The sequence below is a fragment of the Macaca thibetana genome, chromosome 4, assembly GCF_024542745.1.
Source record: "Macaca thibetana thibetana isolate TM-01 chromosome 4, ASM2454274v1, whole genome shotgun sequence".
NCBI classification, from domain to species: Eukaryota; Metazoa; Chordata; class Mammalia; order Primates; family Cercopithecidae; genus Macaca; species Macaca thibetana.
In genome coordinates, this window is record NC_065581.1 from 76246990 (window position 1) to 76267999 (window position 21010).

At 34.8% G+C, this 21010-nt stretch overlaps 1 protein-coding gene across 3 annotated transcripts in view; it reads right to left on the reverse strand.

Moving 5' to 3' along the window:
* PHIP (pleckstrin homology domain interacting protein) overlaps positions 1-21010 on the reverse strand; it is a 138252-nt gene that overhangs the window by 88182 nt on the left and 29060 nt on the right. For all 3 annotated transcript variants that reach the window (XM_050788268.1, XM_050788269.1, XM_050788270.1), the window contains one exon: positions 14694-14854. In XM_050788268.1, coding sequence (XP_050644225.1) covers positions 14694-14854 — 161 coding nt within the window. The remainder of the gene's footprint in view (positions 1-14693; positions 14855-21010) is intronic.

Genomic DNA, 21010 nt, shown 5'->3' on the forward strand with positions numbered 1-21010 from the left:
TTTGATTATCTTCCCAAAACTGAAGCAGTATTTGGTTCTCAACTGCATTCAGTACAGAAAGAATTTTAAGTACACTACAGTAGGTAGACTATATAACAAAAGTAAAATCATGACATCATGTTATCTTCAAATACCGATACAATTCATATCATTCTTATGAATCTTTGAATGTGTTTTACATTCCACTATAAAGGTGCTTCACGTATTTTTCGTGTTAACAAATAAAAACACCAGTCTTTTGACCAAAATGTCAGTTTTAATAAAAGGAACAATGGCAATCTGTGACCTAAAATTAACCTCCAGTGACTTTCATCAATTAAAATGTAACAAGAAGTCCCACTATATTCCTACTGGGTTTATCATTTAGTTATCTTACCAATTTAGTATTGCTTGATTAAATTTGCTCTTTTTAGACAAGTGCTGAAACAAATAAAAATGCATATTCTTCCCTCTGAGTGTGTGTTATCTCAATTAACCTTTCTTTTCTTCCATCAAATTGCCAGAGAGAAATTTTTGATCATCCTTTCACAAAAATCTCTCTCCATTATCCTCTTCCATGACCCACAGAAGTTTGCTGCCCCTACCCCTAATTCCACCCCCCAGGACTGCTGGAAGATTTTCAAACAGAATTCTCAGCATTCTTAAGCAATTTCTATCTTATGTATCATCACTTGTGATTATTAATTCACCTTTATGGAAATTTGAAACAAAAGATAATCTGAGCACAAATTCAATAAAGCTCTCTTAAGATGACTATACAACATACAAGTACTCAAAAATAATTGACTAAAAGAACTGCAGAGGAAAAATTAAATGTATTGGGAAAAAATGTTTAAAGTACTATAAATGTGTTTTATTTTATTATTTATACACTTCTTTGTTTAGTTTGAGACAGTCTTACTCTGTTACCCTGGCTGGAGTACAGTGGCATGATCATGGCTCACTGTAACCTCCACCTCCCAGGTTCAAGTGGTTCTCATGCCTCAGCCTTCTGAGTAGCTGGGATTACAGATGTGCACCACTACACCCAGTTAATTTCTGTATCTTTACTAGAGATGGGGTTTCGCCCTGGTGACCAGGCTGGTCTCGAACTCCTGGCCTCAAGTAATCCACCCACCTTGGCCTCCCAAAGGGCTGGGATTACAGGCTATAAATGTGTTTTAAGTAAATGAGGAAGAATGAATTAAAAATTGATAAATATCATTATTTTTAAAAAGACCAAAACGTCTAACATAATTTGAACGATACACTCTCTCTTCCATAAGCCTACCTCTAGTTCCACAAATGTCACTAAGATCAACAAGCCAAAAAGTAAGATATTATAGTCTTTCAGCCGAAGAAAAATAAAATGTTAAAGCCAAGTTACGGATATTAAAAACAACAGTATGTAAACGGTGAAAAGGGGCCATGACATAAGATACACCTCTTCTAAGGTGTATGAAGGAAAAAGAAGTAGCGAGAGATCATGTAACCTCAGCAAAAACAAAACAAAAAAAATCAGATGATTAAAAGTGAGCGGGAGAGAACAATAGAATGAACTAAAAAAGTGAAGAAAGTTTGGAAATGCAGTGAAATAAAAGCAGTAAGAAAGCTGGAAAAATTCTGCAAGCAACAATTAAAGATCTGCTAAATTGAAACAGTATGATGTTAGAAATACCTCAACTGACATAGTTTTTTTTCAGCAAAGCTCCAATACCCAGGGGAAAACAAAGTAGTCATTTCTTTTCAGTAACATCTCAATGCTGCTGGGGATTGCTGCTCGGGCTGGGAATTGGCAAATTAAGAAAACTTAAAAGTCCAAAGTATAAGTGAAAATAAGTGATTAAGCTGGAAATGTTTTACCTAAGAATGACAATTGAGTTTTAAATGCCTGTTTAAGAGTTTGTATTTAACCTGCTCAGGTAGTCACTAGGCAATTTGTTAGCAGGCAAGACATGGTCACTATAGTATTTTAGCCAGATCCTGCTAGTGTCTATGTGAGTAATAGATCTGAAGCTACAAGAAGAGGTTTAGATTAGCGATAAGAGATCTGGGTGTTATCAGTTTATACCACAGTAGTCAAAACAATGATAGCAGACGAGATTGTCAAGAGAGACCACTTAGTGTAGATTTTTATCTGAAAAACTATGAACAGGTTTTAAGAAATCCATGGGGTGGGCACAAAATTTAAAATTCTTTTTTATAATTCATTTTAAAATCAAATTATTAAGCTAGTGTTTAATCACAAAGATAAGAGAGTAGTAAATCACTTGTTTCATTTTTCTTGTTTTTTTTTTTTTTTTTGAGACGAAGTCTTGCTCTGTCGCCCAGGCTGGAATACTGTAGTGCAATCTCGCCTCACTGCAACCTCTGTATCCCAGGTTCAAGAGATTCTCCTGCTTCAGCCTCCCGAATAGCTGGAATTACAGGTGCCCGCCACCACAACCAGCTAATTTTTATATTTTTAGTAGAGACAGGGTTTTGCCATGTTGGTCAGGCTGGTCTCAAACTTCTGACCTCAAGTGATCTGTCTGTCTCAGCCTCCCAAATTGCTGGGATTATAGTCATGAGCCACCACACCCAGCCTCATTTTTCAATAATGTAAAATGGTCATAATTACTGTGAAAGAGTGCTCATTAATATTATCATTTGTTTATATCAAACTTAGCATAAGCTGGAAAAATCTCAAGAAAATCTGTATAGCCTTTAGCTTATTTAAATCCCAAAACAATGAGACACCAAATTTACAGGTTTTTTTTTTTTTAAGTCAAGACAATCTTGTCATCAAAGGATGAAGCCAAGGAAGCTAAAAGAATACATCTCTATACTTGAAAAAAAGGATGAGTTTGTGTCCTTTGTAGGGACATGGATGCAGCTGGAAACCATCATTCTTAGCAAACTATCACAAGAACAGAAAACCAAACACCGCATGTTCTCACTCATAGGTGGGAACTGAACAATGAGATCACTTGGACTCGGGAAGGGGAACATCACACACTGGGGCCTATCATGGGGAGGCGGGAGGGGGGAGGGATTGCCTTGGGAGTTATACCTGATGTAAATGACCAGTTGATGGGTGCTGACGAGTTGATGGGTGCAGCACAGCAACATGGCACAAGTATATATATGTAACAAACCTGCACGTTATGCACATGCACCCTAGAACTTAAAGTATAATAATAATTTTTAAAAAAATGATGTGAGATTAAATGAGATAATGCATGAAAGCTTAGCAGAGTTCTGCTTTATAATAAGTACTCAATAAATACTGTTTTTTAATTTTATGTGTTTGAAACCCAATAAATATTCAAGTAAAAAAAAAAAAAAAGAAAACACAACAGCATAGATATTATTTATGAGAACGTGTGTTGAGAAAGGGTGGGAATTAAACAAAATTTACATTTTTCCAATCCTAAGAATTTGGCTTCAAGTACTCTAAAAATTAGCTTAGCCTACTGCCACACCTGAAAAAACCACACATATTATGATAAAGAAATGTGCCTAAAAAACAGTCAACATGCTTCTGCACTTCAGGACGAAGGAAGAAAACAGCATCAGACATTTACTCTGTAACCACTGTTATTTCTTCCAGTACTTTTACAGTATGGAGGTAATGGTACCTATCACTTTTCCCTTCAGCATGCAGCTGCATTTCTTACTATAAGCAATTAGTATTTTTTTCTGTATATCCAAAAACAGTTCTGATTTTGTAAATACCTTTAAAAACTTCAACATTCTTCAAAATAAAAAGTTTGAGAGGCAAGACTCAAATAAAAACAAATATAGTCGTACCTCCTAGATACTGCAGGCTCAGTTCCAGACCACCGCAATTAAGCAAGTATTCCAACAAAGCAAATCACACAAATTTTTTGGTTTCCAAGAGTTGTAAGAGTTACATTTACATTATGCTGCAGTGTATTAAGTGTGCAATGTCATTATGTCTTTAAAAAGGGGCACACATTAATTTAAAAATACTTTATTGCTAAAAAATGCTAATTAACTGAAACTTCAGCGAGTAGTAATATTTTTGCTGGTGGAGGGCTTTGCCTTGATGTTGACAGCTGTTGGCTGATCAAGGTGGAGTTGCTGAAGGTTGGGGAAGCTGTGACAACTTCTTAAAATAAGACAACAATGAAGTCTGCTGCATCCATTGGACTCTTCCTTTCACAAGAGATTTCTCTGCAGCATGGAATGCTATCTGACAGCATTTTACCCAGAGTAGAACTTATTTCAAAATTGGACTCAGCCCTCTCAAATCAAGCCACTGGTTTACCAACTGAGTTCATGTAATATTCCACATCCTTTGTTTTCATTTCAACAGTGTTCACAGCATCTTGACCAGAAGTAAATTCCATCCTAAGAAACTACTTTCTTTGCTCATCCATAAGCAGTAACTCCTCCCCCATTTAAGTTTAATCATGAGATTGCAGCAATTCAGTCAGACCTTTAGGCTCCAATACTAATTTTAGTTCTCTAGCTATTGCAGTTACTTCCTCTACTCAAGTCTTGAACCTCTCAAAGTCATCCACGGGGGATGCAATCAACTTCTTCCAAACTCCTGTTAATGCTGACATTTTGACCTCCTCCCAAGAATCACGAATGTTCTTAATGGCATCTAGAATGGCGATAATAATTGATTCTCAATTACAGGTGAAACAGGAGGTTTTTGATGTACTTTGCCCAGATCCATCAAATGAATTACTATCCATGACAGCTACAGCCACATGAAATGTATTTCTTAAATAAGACTTGAAAATCAGAATTACTCCTTGATCCACAGGCTGCAAAATGAATGTATTGTCAGTAAGCATAAAAACAACTCTAATCACCTTGTACATTTCCATCAGAGTTCTTGGGTGATCAGGCATCTTGTTAATGATCAGTAACATCTAGAAAGGAATCTTTTTTTTTTTTCTGAGCAGTAGGTATCAACAGTGGGCTTAAAATATTCAGCAAACCATATAAAAAGATATGCTGTCATCCAGGCTTTGTTGTTCCCTTTACAGAGCACAAGCAAAGCAGATTTAGAATAATTCTTATGGCCCTAGAATTTACAAAATAGTAAATGTACACTGGTTTTAACTTCAAGTCACTAGCTGCATTAGCCTGGAACAAAAGAGTCAGCCTGCTTTTTGAAGCTTTGAAGCCAGACATTGACTTCTCTCTAATTATGAAAGTCCAGATGACATATTTTTCCAATATACAGCTGTTTCACCTGTAATTGAGAATCTATTGTTTAGTGGAGCAACTTCCTTCAATGATCTTATCTAGATCTTTTGGATAATTTGTGGCAACCACTTCATCAGCACTTGCTGCTTCACCTTGCACTTTTATGTTACGGAGACAGCTTCTTTCCTTAAACCTCATGAGCCAACCTCTACTAGCTCCAACTTTTCTTCTGTAGCTTCCTCATCTCTCAGCCTTCACAGAATTAGTTAGGGTCTTGCTCTGTATTAGCCTTTGGCTTAAAAGAGTATTGTGGCTAGTTTTGATCTCCTATACAGACCACTTAAACTTTCTCTCTATCAACAATGAGCTCTTTTTAACTTCCTCATGATTTGTGTGCTCGCTGGAGTAGCACATTTAATTTCCTTCAAGAACTTTTCTTTTACATTCCACAACTTGGGCTAACTCTTTGAACATGCATTCCTCACTTGCCTTAATCTTTTCTAGCTTTTCTAGCTTTTGAATTAAAGTGAGAGACCTGAGGCTCTTCCTCTCGCTTGAACACTAAGAGGCCATTGTAGGGTTATTAATTGGATTAATTTCAACAGGTAGGCCCAAGGAGAGAAAAATGGGGAAGGGCCAGTTGCTGGAGCAATCAGAACACATGCAACATTCATTGATTTTAAGTTCACCATCTTATAAGGGCACAGTTCATGGCACCCTAAAAGACTTACAATAGGAACATCAGAGATCACAGATCACCATAACAGTTATAATAATAATGAAAAAGCTTGAAATATTGTGAGAAGTACCGAAATGTGAAAGAGACAAGACTTGAGCATATGTTGTTAGAAAAACAGTGCTGACAGACTTGCTTTACTCAGGGTTATCACAAACATGCAATTTGTAAAAAATAAAGTATTTGCAAAATGCAATAAAGAAAGGGACAATGAAACAGGGTATGTCTGTATTGGCATTTTTCATAAAGCCTAGGCAATGTCTAGTAACACATTTGACTTTAATGTTCTCATGAAGAAAAGTTCCACAGGTCTTTGTGACGTGGTTTTCTACTGTTATGCACTTTGGTATCAAAATTCTCCTCAAAATCCAGAAAAAAATGGCCTACGTACTGCCATGAAAACTTCAAACAACTTCAGACACAGGGCCATGAATCATTTTAATTCGATGCAGAAACCAAACAGCACCTAAAGTCCATGCCCCCAAATTTTAATAATTTAATGAGTTTCCAGAGGTTAAGCTTCAAAAGGCCTAATTGAACTACTTATTTATTTAAAGAAAAGCTAAGTTTCAGAACAACTTCATAGAGCTCTTTTTGATATGGCTTATTTACAGATACTCTGACTATATAAATGAACTACAGGCCTTTCTATGCAAGGCCAAGAAGTCAATTTAGGCCCAGATGTTGCAAAACTATGAGGCAGACAATTAGGACAATTCTGTTCAGTAATAAAGTCATTTGCAGGAAGCAGCATAAATGACAAGGAATGGTTGAATTTTCTCTAAGTGAAATCATGCCCCAAAGAGTTAAAGAAATCAATGACTAACATTGATTAACTGAATGACTAACATTCTTGAGTGTGCAGGATGGCAACTAAGAAACAACTTGTCCAAACACTGAAACTCCCTCTACTTAAGAGATAGAAGAACTGGCTGAAATCAGCTGGAACCAAGATGGCCAATGGAATCTACACAGAACCAGCTTGCTGACATCAGAGCCTGACTATCTACCACTTTTCATACTAACTACCCTAGAATTTGCTCATGTGACCCATGAGGTAGCATGATGAGATAACTGTGCATATCCAAGGACATTCCAGACCTCCCCTTTCCTTCCACAAACACCTACTAATCTCAGAATTCACCCCTACTGAACCTCTAATAAAAATACTGCCTTGAAACCAGCATGAGGAGACAGATTTGAGCTTGACCCCCTGAGTCTTCTTGGGAGTTGACTTTCAATATAAAGCTTTTCTTTTCTCAAAAACCCAGCGTCATAGTATTGGCTTCTAGCACACTGGACAGCAAGCCCCCTTTGCTCAGTAACACAAGCAGAAAACCGTATACATTGGGAAACAGTCTACTCCTGGTTCAGATAACCTGAGAAATCTTAAAATTAAAATATTCACCTGTGTACCTAAAAGAGAGGCATCAATCATACAAAGATTACTACTTTGACATGAAAATAAAAGAAATTATGTGATTTTTTAACTAAAAATATCTTAGAGAATTTGGCATTCCTTGAAAATCTACTGTTATCTGGCAGAGTCAACAAGGAGAATTTTAATTTCTCTTGAGGCTACTTTACAGCTTTATGAGTCAGAGATCTCATCTCTTATTGCCATTAGAATAAGCAGCAGAAATGAATGCCAAAAATGTCTATATTGTCATATTTACTACAATTTCATTTACCTATTCAAGCTAAAAAGTAACCTGCTTTTCTAGTAAAACTAAAAATTGCGTACAATTTAAATTTAGTTCAATTCTTTTCTAGGTCATTTATTTTCTTTCTTACCAATGTATCAGACCTGTGTTTCATTTCCCTTACAAATCAGCCTAAACCTCAGGGTCAAACATTTCAACACATGCCTTATTTCATTCTTGACCCTTATTCATCTATACCACCAATGACCAATCTGGCACCAATCTAACCATCACTTGCTCTGATACTGCTATCAGGATGCCAAGGAGCATTACGGTAAGGAATATAAGCATACTAATTCCACAACACTACAAATTCATGAATCTCCTATTTACTTGGTAGGCTAAGCATAATCAGCAATCATTTTTTTCTGTCTCTTTTCAATACTCTTCTATTGCCAAGCTTTATCACTAATTTCTAGAATCCAGTTCCATTTCATAATCAAGACTCTCATCAGATAGAATATTTCATACTGAAAAGTAGAACCTGTTAATTGCGGACCTAATAACTACCTTTCTAAAAAGTCCACACTGCAATTTTATACATCCCACCTCCTTAAAAATCATTACATATCAATAATCTCCTCTCGTATCTTCAAATTTGCTATCTTAGGAGTTTCTTCCTCTCAACTCAGTTTTCCTACACTTTGTTGTCCTCTAAATTACCATACTCTGCCTCTTTTCCATTATTAAACACGCTAAATGCTCACTATTGCTTCTATACCACCTCCTATGCACTTAAAATAACTGTGAATTTCAAACGTACAAAAGTTTCAAGAACAGTACAAATGTTTCCCATATCTCCATCACCACTTTTCTTCCCTCCCTCTCTCCATATAACATACACACATAACTCTATGACCATTAATCTTTATTCTGAACCATTTAAAAGCAAGGCTGCTGACTTGATACCCTATTACCTCTAAATATCACAGTGTGTATTTTTCTAAAACATATTTCCCTACGTAAGTTGGGAAATCAATACTAATAACACTACCAATAACAATACTGGTAACAACCAAACCTAGAGGCCCCATTCAAATTTTGTCAACAATGCTCTCTTTTCCTTTTTGGTCCACAAATCCATATACATTATATTTAATTGGCATGTCTCATCAGGCTCCTTCAATTTGGAATACTTTCTCAAGCTTTCTCTTTCATGTCCTCAGCAGGTTATAAAGAATACAGGCCTTACAATCTGCAGGATGACCCAAAACCTAGGTCTGTCAATGTTTCTTCATGACCAGATCCAGGTCATATTATCTTTTGCAGTAATTCCACAAACAAGAAGCTGTGTTTTTCTCAGTGCACCACTTCAGAGAACACGCAATGTCAACGCATCCCAGAGCTAGTGAAGTTAATATGGTTACAGTAGTATTTCCAAGGTTTTTCTCCTGTAAATTTGCAATGTTTGCTCTTTAACTGATTAGCATCTTTTGGGGACATATTGCAAGATCTTCAAACTAAGATCTTCTACTAGTCTCTACCCGCTAATTTAAAAAAAAAAAAAAAATCAGCCACATGAATGAATACTTTGGAGAAGGGAATCCCAGGCAACGTCCTAATGTAAGACTTTAAGTCACAAATGGGCTTCGCAAGTCTAAAGTACAAGGTATCAGTGTACCTGAAGTACAGTAGCAGAGAGGAACTTATCTTACAGATATTTGTATGTATTTCCCCTATCATATGGTAAATGTTTTGCAAGAATGGACATTAGTCATTTTTATATCTCAAATTGCTTGATTCATTCATCATTTGTCGTATGCCTCCTGTATACATCAGATACTCTGCAAGGCACAACAGATCTAAAAAATAACAATAACAAAGACAAAGACAAAGCTCACAACTTAATAGGAAAACAGAAATCTGTCATTGGAATGTAATAGGAAAATACAATGTAATAGAAGCACAAAGTTAAGTGGCAGTACTCCACATTCAGAAGACAGACTATCATATCTTTTAACTGTCAAGTTTCAAAAGTTTAGTTTCTATTAAGTGTATTTAATTTTTCAATTCCCATTCCCTCTTCAGTGTACTGCAATCTCATTCCTATCTCTAATGCTAAACCTGAACAGTTTTTGGTCTTAGTCTGTTGGAGCTGCTATAACAAAATACCTTAGACACTTGTTAATTTGTAAACAGAAATTTATTACTCGCAGTTCTGGAGGCCGGGAAGGCCAAGGCCAAAGTGCCAGTAGATGTGGTGTCTGGTAAAGGATCTCTCTGTGCTTCAAAGATAGTGCCTTCTAGCTGTGTCTTCACATGGTTCCCTTGAGCCTCTTTTGTAAGGGCACTAATCCCATTTTCACAAGGGCTCCATTTTTTTTTTTTTTTTTTTTTTTTTGAGACAGAGTCTCGCTCTGTCGCCCAGGCTGGAGTGCAGTGGCCGGATCTCAGCTTACTGCAGGCTCCGCCTCCCCGGGTTCACACCATTCTCCCACCTCAGCATCCCGAGTAGCTGGGACTACAGGTGTCCGCCACCTCGCCCGGCTAGTTTTTTGTATTTTTTAGTAGAGACGGGGTTTCACCGGGTTAGCCAGGATGGTCTCGATCTCCTGATCTCGTGATCCACCCATCTCAGCCTCCCAAAGTGCTGGGATTACAGGCTTGAGCCACCGCCCCACCCACCCTAGGGCTCCATTTTTGAGACCTCATCTCCTAAAGCCCTCACCTCTTAATACTACCACATTGGGGATTAGGTTTCAACACAATAATTTTGAGGCGACAGAAACATTCAGACCATAGCAGTCATCAATTACCTTGACAAACCCAAAGGATGTTTTAGAGTACTAATCTCACTTTAGGTTTCTGCCTTTCATGAAATTATCATCTCCTGGCTTCTAAGATATCACACCTTTTTTTTTTTTTTTCCCCTAGCCTCTCAGGCAGCTTCGCGGTCTCAATTATTGACTCTTCTTTTATCTGCTTTAAAAGCTGAAGTTTCAGCCTTCTCATGTTAGATACATACGAGATAATGTATTCCATTTTCCAAGCTGAATGATTCCTAAGCTAAATCTTCTAACCTAAATCTCTGAGTTCCCACTGCCTACTGGGCATTTCTATTTGGTTTTCCACATAGATATCTCCAAGTCAACATGTTTCACCTTCACAAACTTCTCCCCTTAAATTCCTACCACAGTAAATTACAGGACTTTCTAAATCACAGAAGTTAAAAATATGTCATCCTATACTCTTCCATCTCTCTCCCAACATACAAATCAATCTCTCGAGTCTTACAAATCCTATTTTTAATCTGTCAATTCCATCCCACTGTGACTGTTTAATCCCTGACTTCTTTTATAGATCACTGCCAGAATCTTTTTGCCAATTTCTCTGTATATAGAGTTAGTTTGAATCCATCTTCTACAATAATGCCAAAGGGTTCAATGAAAAGAGAAATTCTACTCACTCTTCTAACCAAATCAATCATTAGCTCTCCACTGCCTTCAGAAAAGAAATCCACTATTTAGTAGGTCACAAAAGTATCTTGATTTTGTACCACACCAATATCTCTAGCTCTTTATGATGAGCCATATTTATTCTATGCCATATCCATTAATACACAATTGCATGTTACATTCTCCCCAAGTCTGTAAATGCCTTTCCCTAAGTGTGCAATATCCAATTCAACTCCTAAATTTACCAAGCTGTTACTACTCTAGTCAATTTCCCTTACCATCTCCTACTACAAGGTTGGATTAGATACCTATCTCCTATGCTATCTCAGCACCTCGTATACCTCCTGTCAAGGTTTTATCACATTATATCAATATTGTTTGTTTACCATCCTTGAACTCTCAAAGAACAAATACCACTTTCAATTCTATATCCCAACGGCTTAGAACAGTAGCTGGTTCATAAAACTCTGAAGTTCATTAAAGGAATGCATAAACTCATTTTCTTTATTATACAATATTAATTAGAATCAGAGAGACATTTTATGTTTCTGAAAAGGGGGGAAAACTCTGCTTTTTATAAGGTGTTCCATGTACTTTTGAGTGCCTTAGTTGTGAAAATTCATTAACTCTGCTTTTCTCTGGTAAATGTTACTTAAGGAAATGATTTTAAAACCAAGTAAAAAAACATTAAAAGGCTAAGAGAGAATTAGGGAACAAAATCTGACTTGGCAATTATGCTATTTCCCTCCTTGGGTTTTTCTCATTAATATAATTGGGAAAGCACCCATTCTTAAAATACTATAGTACAAAATAATGATACATTTTCCTAATACAGAATATCAATTATCAATTACAATGATTTCCTTTTTAATTCTTGTATACTATTTATAAATAAGATTTTATTTGGATAAAAAATCAAAGATAAAATTTACTAAAATCTGTAAGTAGCAGCAGGGAAAATCTAATGACTGCTTACTGTGTATTTTGTTCAGTACTAATTATATGCATTAATTCACGTAATCCCACAAAAATCCTATGTGGTTGGTTCTATTATAATCTACTCCCCTCTCTCTTTAGGAGATGAGAAAACTGGAGATTAAAGAGGTGACGTAATCTGTCAGTTTCACTAGCAGAAGTCGTAAAGCTGTGACTAAAAGCTCTGATGTCAAAGTTGATGCTTTTAACCACAGTACTCTATGCCTCCAGCTGTCCTGTTCAGAAAGGACTCAAGAGAATTAATCCCTTGGAAAAAGTTTTCAAATATATATATACAAATATCTTAGAAATAAATCTGCAAGGTCTTAAAATACCAATTATATAAAAAGGAAATATTGATTGGTCCATTACCAAATTGTTATCTCCAAAAATAGTAACAGTATGTTCTCTCACAGGAGTGTTTCACTGGTCAATCATGATCTACTATCTTAAAGGCTGATTCTATGTATTTCCAAGACTGATTTCCAAAGGACTAGTGTCTAGTGTGTGCCTAGTGAAATGAAAAAAACACTCAGTGCCCATTTTATTAAAGAATAATATGAATAGTGGACATATGTGTAACCTACCACCACTTGAAGTGAAAATAATAAAAATACAAGAATTTTTTTAAAACACAGTGCCCTCATATCTTTGTATCTCTTATTATAAGGTAACATTCTGAAATCTGCAACTACAAATCACCAGTAAAAAATTACAAATGAGACTGAATTTGGCACAATTAACAAATTCTATCACATTCTTAAAAAATAAACATCTTTAGACTTTTGGTAAGACCATATAAAATAGCACAGCACTACTTTTCTTCCCTTAATTGATGTGCTTTCAACTAAAGAAATAACCAAAAAACAGCTTCCTCTTCACATATTATTCCTGTTCTCTAAATCACATGCCCTTAAAAGAAATAATCAAATGTCTAGAAAACGATAGCATTTTTTTTCTGTACAGAGCCGAATAAATATTTTAGGCTTTGCAGGCCATATGTTCTCAGTCAAAACTACTCAACTCTGCCGTTGTAGTGCACAGGCAACCATAGACAATATATAAACAACTGAATATGCCTGTGTTTCAATAAAATTGCATTTATAAGAACAAATAAACTGGGTTTGACACACAGGCAGTAGCATGCTGAACCCTGGTTCAAAAAGCTCTTCCAGTCCGTACCTACCAGACTCATCAGAGAGCAAAAAGCACACTATTTCACTGTATTCTCCCTAAAGAAATTTCAGGAGATTATATGTCTAATTAATATCAAAACATGTAAAATGCTTCATAAAATATGACAAACAAATGCTTACAATCCCTATCATTTTTAAAGAAAGACTTCCTGCAAGGTTCTTTACAATGGCATAACTTTATATTGACCAAAATGTAATACAAAAACACAATGTAATGCTCCTTTTTCATTATTTTAATTTATTATTGTTTTTGAAAGAATTCTTTCAAACATAAGAAAAACCAAATTTACTTTAGGTTTTTAGAGGTGAATTTGAATATAACCATATTAAACTTGAATGGCTAAATTAATTTTCAATTACTATTTGAGAGCAAATTACTACTGTTGGTAGGCACTTCAGCAAATATAGAGATGCCTATTTTCCACTCTGAAAATAATACTTGATACAAGAGAAGGTAAAGGGGGAAAATACTGATGTAAAAAGTGATCTGCAAACGCCTGAGGTAGATTAGAGTCAAGGGAAAAGAAAAGTATAAAAATGCATTGCTACATCCTGCTATTTAGCTGTTTTACAGATGACTGGGTGTATGGATAGAGGAGAAGTAGTAGGTATAAATAGGTCTCAGTTTACAAGCAAATTCACTAAAAAGAGGAATCTATAATTGTCATAACTACGTAAAATTCACAGCTGTTCTCTTCAAAGACAGATAGGAAAATTTCCATTTAACTTCCATTTCAAATTTTCTTATTTCAAAAGAAACTAAAAACCTTCTGAACAAATGCATACCTTCAGCCCACAGGGTAGTGTTTAATAATAAATATCATCACAATAGTGTAGTATTATGCTTAATGAATGTAGATGTTAAGGCACCTGAAAATAAAATATTTCCAAAAGTAATTTTCTCACTTACAATAAAGCTCGAAAGCTTTGCTTTTCTCCATTCTACAGGTTACAAGAAACGATAACAAATAAATAAACCTAAAGAGGTTCTTTAAACACAACAACAGATATTTTGAAGAATGAAGTGTTAAGAATAACAGGTAATAAGAGTATTAGATATGCTCAGAATTTTTTAGCTTTTTTTAAATCACTATTTTAAGGGAAATTTCTCATAGACAAGCAAGTGGTTTTTTACAGATAATATAAAAAGGTATATTTAATAATCTCATACAATTATAAAAAGGCACATTTAATAATCTCTCAACATACTTAGGAAATGTCCTTGGTTTAAAATTAAAATTATTTTATGACATTTTGCAAAATGTCAAACTGTGTATTTGATATATGTTGAGAACTATACTTATTCACGATGCACAAGCATATTATAACTTTGACTGTGCTGCAACATGTCATTTAGAAACTTTCTGAATTTGGATAAAGTCCAAATTTAACTAAACTCTTCTGTTAGAGTAAGTGAAACCACCTGAATTTCCAGTTTCCTATTAAAAGAAAAAACCAAGATTTTACTTCAAGTTCACCTATAAGCAAAATTTCCTCAATTACATATATGAATATAAATAATACTTTAAAAATTACTTACAGTAAATATCCGTCTGCCAGTTCGATCAAAAGTTACACAGTACACAGATGACAAGTGTCCAAGAATTCGTTTATGCATTTTCATGTGCTGATATACTGCAGTTGGAACAAGTCGCTCAAGTCTGTATTTCCCATTCAGCTTCCTTGAAAACAGAGTATCCGCTACCAAGAAAAAGAAGGAAAATAAATGTAATCTGGAAATTAATTTTCTTAAATTATCACCTTTTAAGAATTCATATATTCCAATTTGTCATGTGCTGGTAAAAATAAAGATGCTTTCTGATATACATGGCTTCTAGTTAAAAGTCTTTAAAGTACTGAATAAAAACATTGTTTCACCTAAAATAAGTCAGGCACTATCATTCTCACTTTGTAAGTAGGCAAATGGAGTTAAATGACCTGTCCAAAAATCACAAAGTAAGGCATGAAGCTAGGATTAAAGCTCAGATTTCTTTACTCTCTGGCTAGCGCTCTTCAAAGGCACTTAAAACTGGAACCCAGTGTACTTTTCGTTAACCAATAACACTTGAACACTCCGAATCTGACAGGCAGAATGATATTTAAAAATATCTTTGTAAGAAGTGAAGACAAAGGAATACATCATTTGCATTATTAAAAAATAATAATTAAACCTGGAATCTTGCCAAACACCTGTATAATGATTCCTTATTTAGAATGCATTAGCTTTCCCTTTCAACTCATTCGTTCTAATCATCATTCAAGATTTGACTGAAGTTTATCTTCTGTCCCAAAGCTTGATACATTGACTCCAGCCGAAAATGTCCTCTTCCATCTAAATTACTACTATACTTATTTTCTATACTGGTAACTTATGGACAAAGAAGGTGCTCAATAAATAGATGTCGACTGATCTGCAGGCACATTATTAACCTACAGATGATCTTCTAATACAGGCTTTTTTTTTTTCTAACAGTGACTGCCATCTACATTGGGTAATTAGCACTAGGTTTCTCACTTGAATTTAGCCTTAAAGAAAACTAAATATATATACAAACTACTACTTAACCAAGGTTCAGAGCCCAGTAATTATGCCCTAAAGTTGGTAAAACATAAATATATTGGTTGTATTATAAAGAATCTCAGTATTGCTTATATTATTCACATCCAATAAATGTTTGGCTCATACTATATTTCCAGCCACTGTGCACCCCACTGCCCCCACCCCAAACCCCCAAAGAATCTCTGGGCCTGGTAGGAGATATATAGCCTTTACAGGTTCCTAAGCAATAATATTTCAAAGAATAATTACACTATGCTTGTATGTTCTTTTATCACAGCAATAATTTTATATTCTGATACAGTATTTCTCTTGCTGTTAGCATGTAAGTTCTATGCAACAATCTACCACAACACTTGGGAATTTCTAAGACAAGGTAGGACAGTCGTGAATTAGCATATTTAGGCTTAAGTTGGTTATATAACAATTTAACAGACACTCAGTAAGTTTCAATCACAGCCTCGCCCCCTGATACATTTTCTTCATGCCCATGAATGGCCTGGTAAAAGACATCCTCCAATGCTTTGGCTCCAAATGTATTTAATGCAAGAATCACACAAAAACAACAGACATCAATTTTCCTGCCAAATAAGAACTAAAATCATCTTATCCAAACACCAAGGATCACTCACATCTCAGATTCACCTGTCCGTTGTAAGAAAATAAGTGATGACATAACACATAAACATTGACAGTATTACCAAGATGTACTTTAACTCTAACCAAATCAAAATGTCGAATTTTAGGAAACTAACAGTGTTCAGGTGTGAAAATATGACTGTTGGAAATAATATATCAAGACACGTTTCTTAATGATGATTGAGCATTAGTATATAGGTCAGAATTTTTAAGATAAATTTGTTATAAAGACCATCTAAAAAATCAGAGATGATGAAGTATTTTATAAGCAAAAACTACTTCTCTTAAAAGAAAATGTTACTGCTTCTTAAACACAGGTTTTACTGAATCCTTGACCTAGACTGGGATTAAATCCATTTTCATTTTGGAAGCCAATTGAAAAAAAAAATAAGAATAACCTTTTCAAAGTTACTTTACAGTCAAATTTTCAAGCAACATTTTCCAGAATTAGGTGAAATATATTTATAGCTAACACTATATTCCACAGTATCATTTGTAATGCTTAGCTACCAATTAACTATTGGCTATCTATACTATGACTATATTCTGAAGGAAAAGGTACTTAACAGAGTCCTGGCTCTCAAACATTTACAAACTTGTGTAACAGCACTAAAAGATGTGACATACAGAAAGAACATATGTAGATTCCCAGGTAATAAGGTGGTGGTTCAAAGTTTCTAACCATAGGATTTAGAGGAGAAAATATAAGTATAGTTCAGTAGTTGCACAACTGAAGAGGTTGAATTTGAGGAAGGCGTGACCATATCAAATAGGTAGATAATTTTTATAAAGAGAGAAGGATGAGCTAGGACTCACATTCGATGAACTCACATTTTCTTTTATAATACCATTGGGAAAATGTCTATCTCTCCTATCAGATCTTAAGTACCTTAAAGACAAAAACTCTCTTATGTTTCTCAAACCTGAGTATAGAGCCTTTTAAATTTAAAAAGTATGTAAATAAATCTTCCTTAATAATAAGATATACAAGATGGTTCAATTTAATTTATAGTTTTATGGCAGAATGGCAAATGGCAATTATTCACTTTCTAAAGAAATTAGTAAGAGACCAACTAAATTTTTGAGTAAAAAGGAAATGACTCTTCGATTATTGGAAGTCCTTAAATTTTATTAAACTAGAACATCAATTTTTAAAATGAGCATGGTTAAACAGATAAGGGGACACAAAGGGATAAATTCTTTATAGGACATTATAATTTAACCTAAAATCAAGAAGCATATATGACTTTCATTTTAAAGCACATTTATTTTTGTAAGTATAGTGATAGAAATTACTGTTAAATAAAGCTTACCGAAGCAAATCTCTACTCTTTTTTCACTTGGCAAATTCTTTTTTATTCTCTAGGATCAGTTCAAATGCAACCTCTTCTTCTAGGAAGATTTCAAAAGCATCCTAACTGGTTGCCCTACAACATTGCTCCTCTGTTCAAAACTGCAATGCTCTTCATTTCATTCAGAATAAACACCAACTTCCTGATACATCAGCCTAAGACAGCCCTACAGAAACTTGTCTCCTATTATCTCTGACCTTACCTGCTACTTCTCGCCTTGACCTGCTTCAGCCACCCCAATCTCCTGTTCTTCCAACACACCAGACATGCTCCAAACTTAGGTTTGCACTGGCTGTTCCCTCTTCATGCAGTCTTTCTCCACATATGGCTAATTCCCTTATCCCTTTTCAAGTCTTTTCTCAGATGTCTGCTACCTTCTGAATAAAGCCTAACCTAACCAGACCACTGAAAATAGCAATACAGCCCCTGCCATCACCCGTAACTCCTGATCCCCTTTTATTCAGCTTTATATTTGCTCTTCATCTATCACTTATTACCAGACATATTTAATTATTTACTATATTCATTGCTTATTTCCTGCTTCCTCCTACTACAACATAATAAACTTCACATGGGCAGGATTTTATTTTGTTATCTGATTAGCCTAAGAGCTGACAATGATGGCTAGCAATTAGTAGATGACTGACACAGGTTGGTGAATTAACAAATAAATTACATATTAATAAAAATAATTAGTTTGGTGGGTACAGTGACCCACACCTGTAATCCCAGCACTTTGGGAGGCTGAGGTGGGCAGATTACTGGAGGTCAGGAGTTCCAGACCAGCCTGGCTAACATGGTGAAACCTCATCTCTACTAAAAATACAAAAATTAGCTGCCAAGGTGGTAGGCGCCTGTAATCCCAGCTACATGGGAGGCTGAGGCAGCAGAATAGCTTGAACCCGGGAGACAGAGGTTACTGTGAGGTGAGATCATGCCACTGCACTCCAGCCTGGGCAACAGAGCAAGACTCTGTCTCAAAACAACAAAAATAACAACAACAAATTAGGTTTAAGAATTAAAAAAAAAAAAAAGGAAGATTTAGCTCACAGATTTAAAGGATTTGAAATATCTCTAAATAGTGCTTCATTTTAACTGCCTGCTAAATGAATTTAATTGGGAAATAAGGGGGGAATGTATTCACTTAACTTTCTGAATATAGAGCATAAATGAAATAAAAATTCCAGAAATCACTGTTATCCATTTGAATAAAGTCTGAAGTTAAAAAGGAGCAAATACTGAAAAGTGTCATTTACAGCAAATCATTCAGAACAGTCTTTGAAATAAAGTATAGGTGCTCAAGTCTACAAAACTAATTAGTAGAGATCAACAAAAGGCCCACAACTTCTTGAACATCAGCTGTAACTATGTGCATATTCAGCCCTTGGGTTCTCATCCATTACTTCTTTATGTGCTAGGATAACAAGTCAAATTCCCCCACAAGTCATTTCTTACTTCACACCTATTTTTCAAGAATTGATTTACTTATCCAATCATAATACTAATGCATATTCAATTTAAGAACATAAATGAGAGAAGAAAAACCCATAATTCTATTGCCTATAGCAATCAATTTTAAAATTTTGCAAAGGTTTATCTCATAAACAGCATTTTAACAGCTATGTTGTATTCCTTAATGAAATAAGAGGTTTTAAGTCTGACAGACCTGTGTTCAAATTTGTCACTATGGAGACTTTAAGCAAGTTACTCTTTCTAAATTTTAATTTCTCCAGTTACATTATTAGAGAAACATTTCCATATACCACAATATACCTGGCTTTCATATTATGCTGTTCTTTGACATCCCACAATTTCACAAATTTTACATAGTCAATTCTATTAATATCTTCTACTGCTTTAATATGAAGTCCTCCTACTCAGCCCAACAGAACAATAAACATCTACTTACTTTTCTTCTACTTTTTTGTGGTTTAGATTTCTCACTTAACTCTTTAATCCATCTACAATTATAATACTCATTATGAGGTCTCTAAAGATTATGTTTTTCTTCCTCAATTAATTGACCATTTGTTCCAGTCTTTCCATTTACTAAATAATTCTTTTCTATTAAATTCTGATTATATTATCATATATACTGTTTTTGTTATATATATATATATATATATATATATATCTCTTTTTTTCTGTGCTGGGCCACTGACATAACTGACAGTCTATTTATATGCCAATACCAAAATTTTAATATTACATTCAATTATGTTTTAATATTTGTGTATTCCTCTCATAAGTCCACTTAAAAATGTTGTATATTGATTATTTGTTAATTTTGAAATTAAACAGAAAGTTAAAAAATTTTTGTTGGAAATGTAAATTTAACTTTACTACCAAACTGATACCTTTCTATCTAAAACGTGGTGCTTTCTTCCTGTTGTTGGGCCCAAGTTTTCAATGCAGATGATTTTTTAAAAAGATAAACATAATGAAGTTACCTCATTTTCTCTCACTGTATCATTTGAACCAAGTTCATAAAGAAAGAAAAAGGTAGCTGCCATAAAAGAGTATCTGCAATAACCTTAATAACTACATTTTTGAGGGCACTAGAAAAATACACGATAAAAAAAAAAAAAAATCCCTGCAAATAAGTACTATAGCAAAAATACCATTAGCTCCCTACAAAACGTTTAGGCTTTTTTCTCCTTTTGCAAAGATCTTTGTAAAATGAACACGTACACATGATAAAGCTGCAATAAATTACCCAAGATCAAAATTAACCACGGTTAAAAAAGATGACTTGGAAAAAAATGAAAATGACTATGAATTAACAAAATACAAAGGTTAGTGTTTTTTGTTGTTATTGTTTTCTAACCGTTAATAACAATATAACATGCTATATAATACCTACTCCAGTGCAGGAAAGCTGTTCCCTCCTAATCAGAAATGGAGGACCACAAAAACAGTGCTTACAACTTCTGCCAACTCATGAAAGCAGAGCCCTGCTGGCAGCCTAATGAAATGCAAGGAAAAGCATGTAGCTGTAGATTCTAAAACCTGGAGAACCAATTTTTGTACAGTAGAAGAATTAAGTGAGGAGGCACAAGAATATGTAACTTGGAAGTTATCTTAGTAAAATTTGGGCCTTTTCTGAAGCAGAATCGGGGGGTACTCAGACAAGAAGCATCAGTATTTTAAGAGAAGGTTTTCATTAATTTTACTTAATTCATTTTTTTATCCTCTGTTGACTAGTTTTACTTTTTTTTTTTTTTTGAGACAGAGTCTGACTCTGTCACATAGGCTGGAGTACATCAGCGCAATCTCTGCAGCCTCCACCTCCTGGGTTCAAGCAATTCT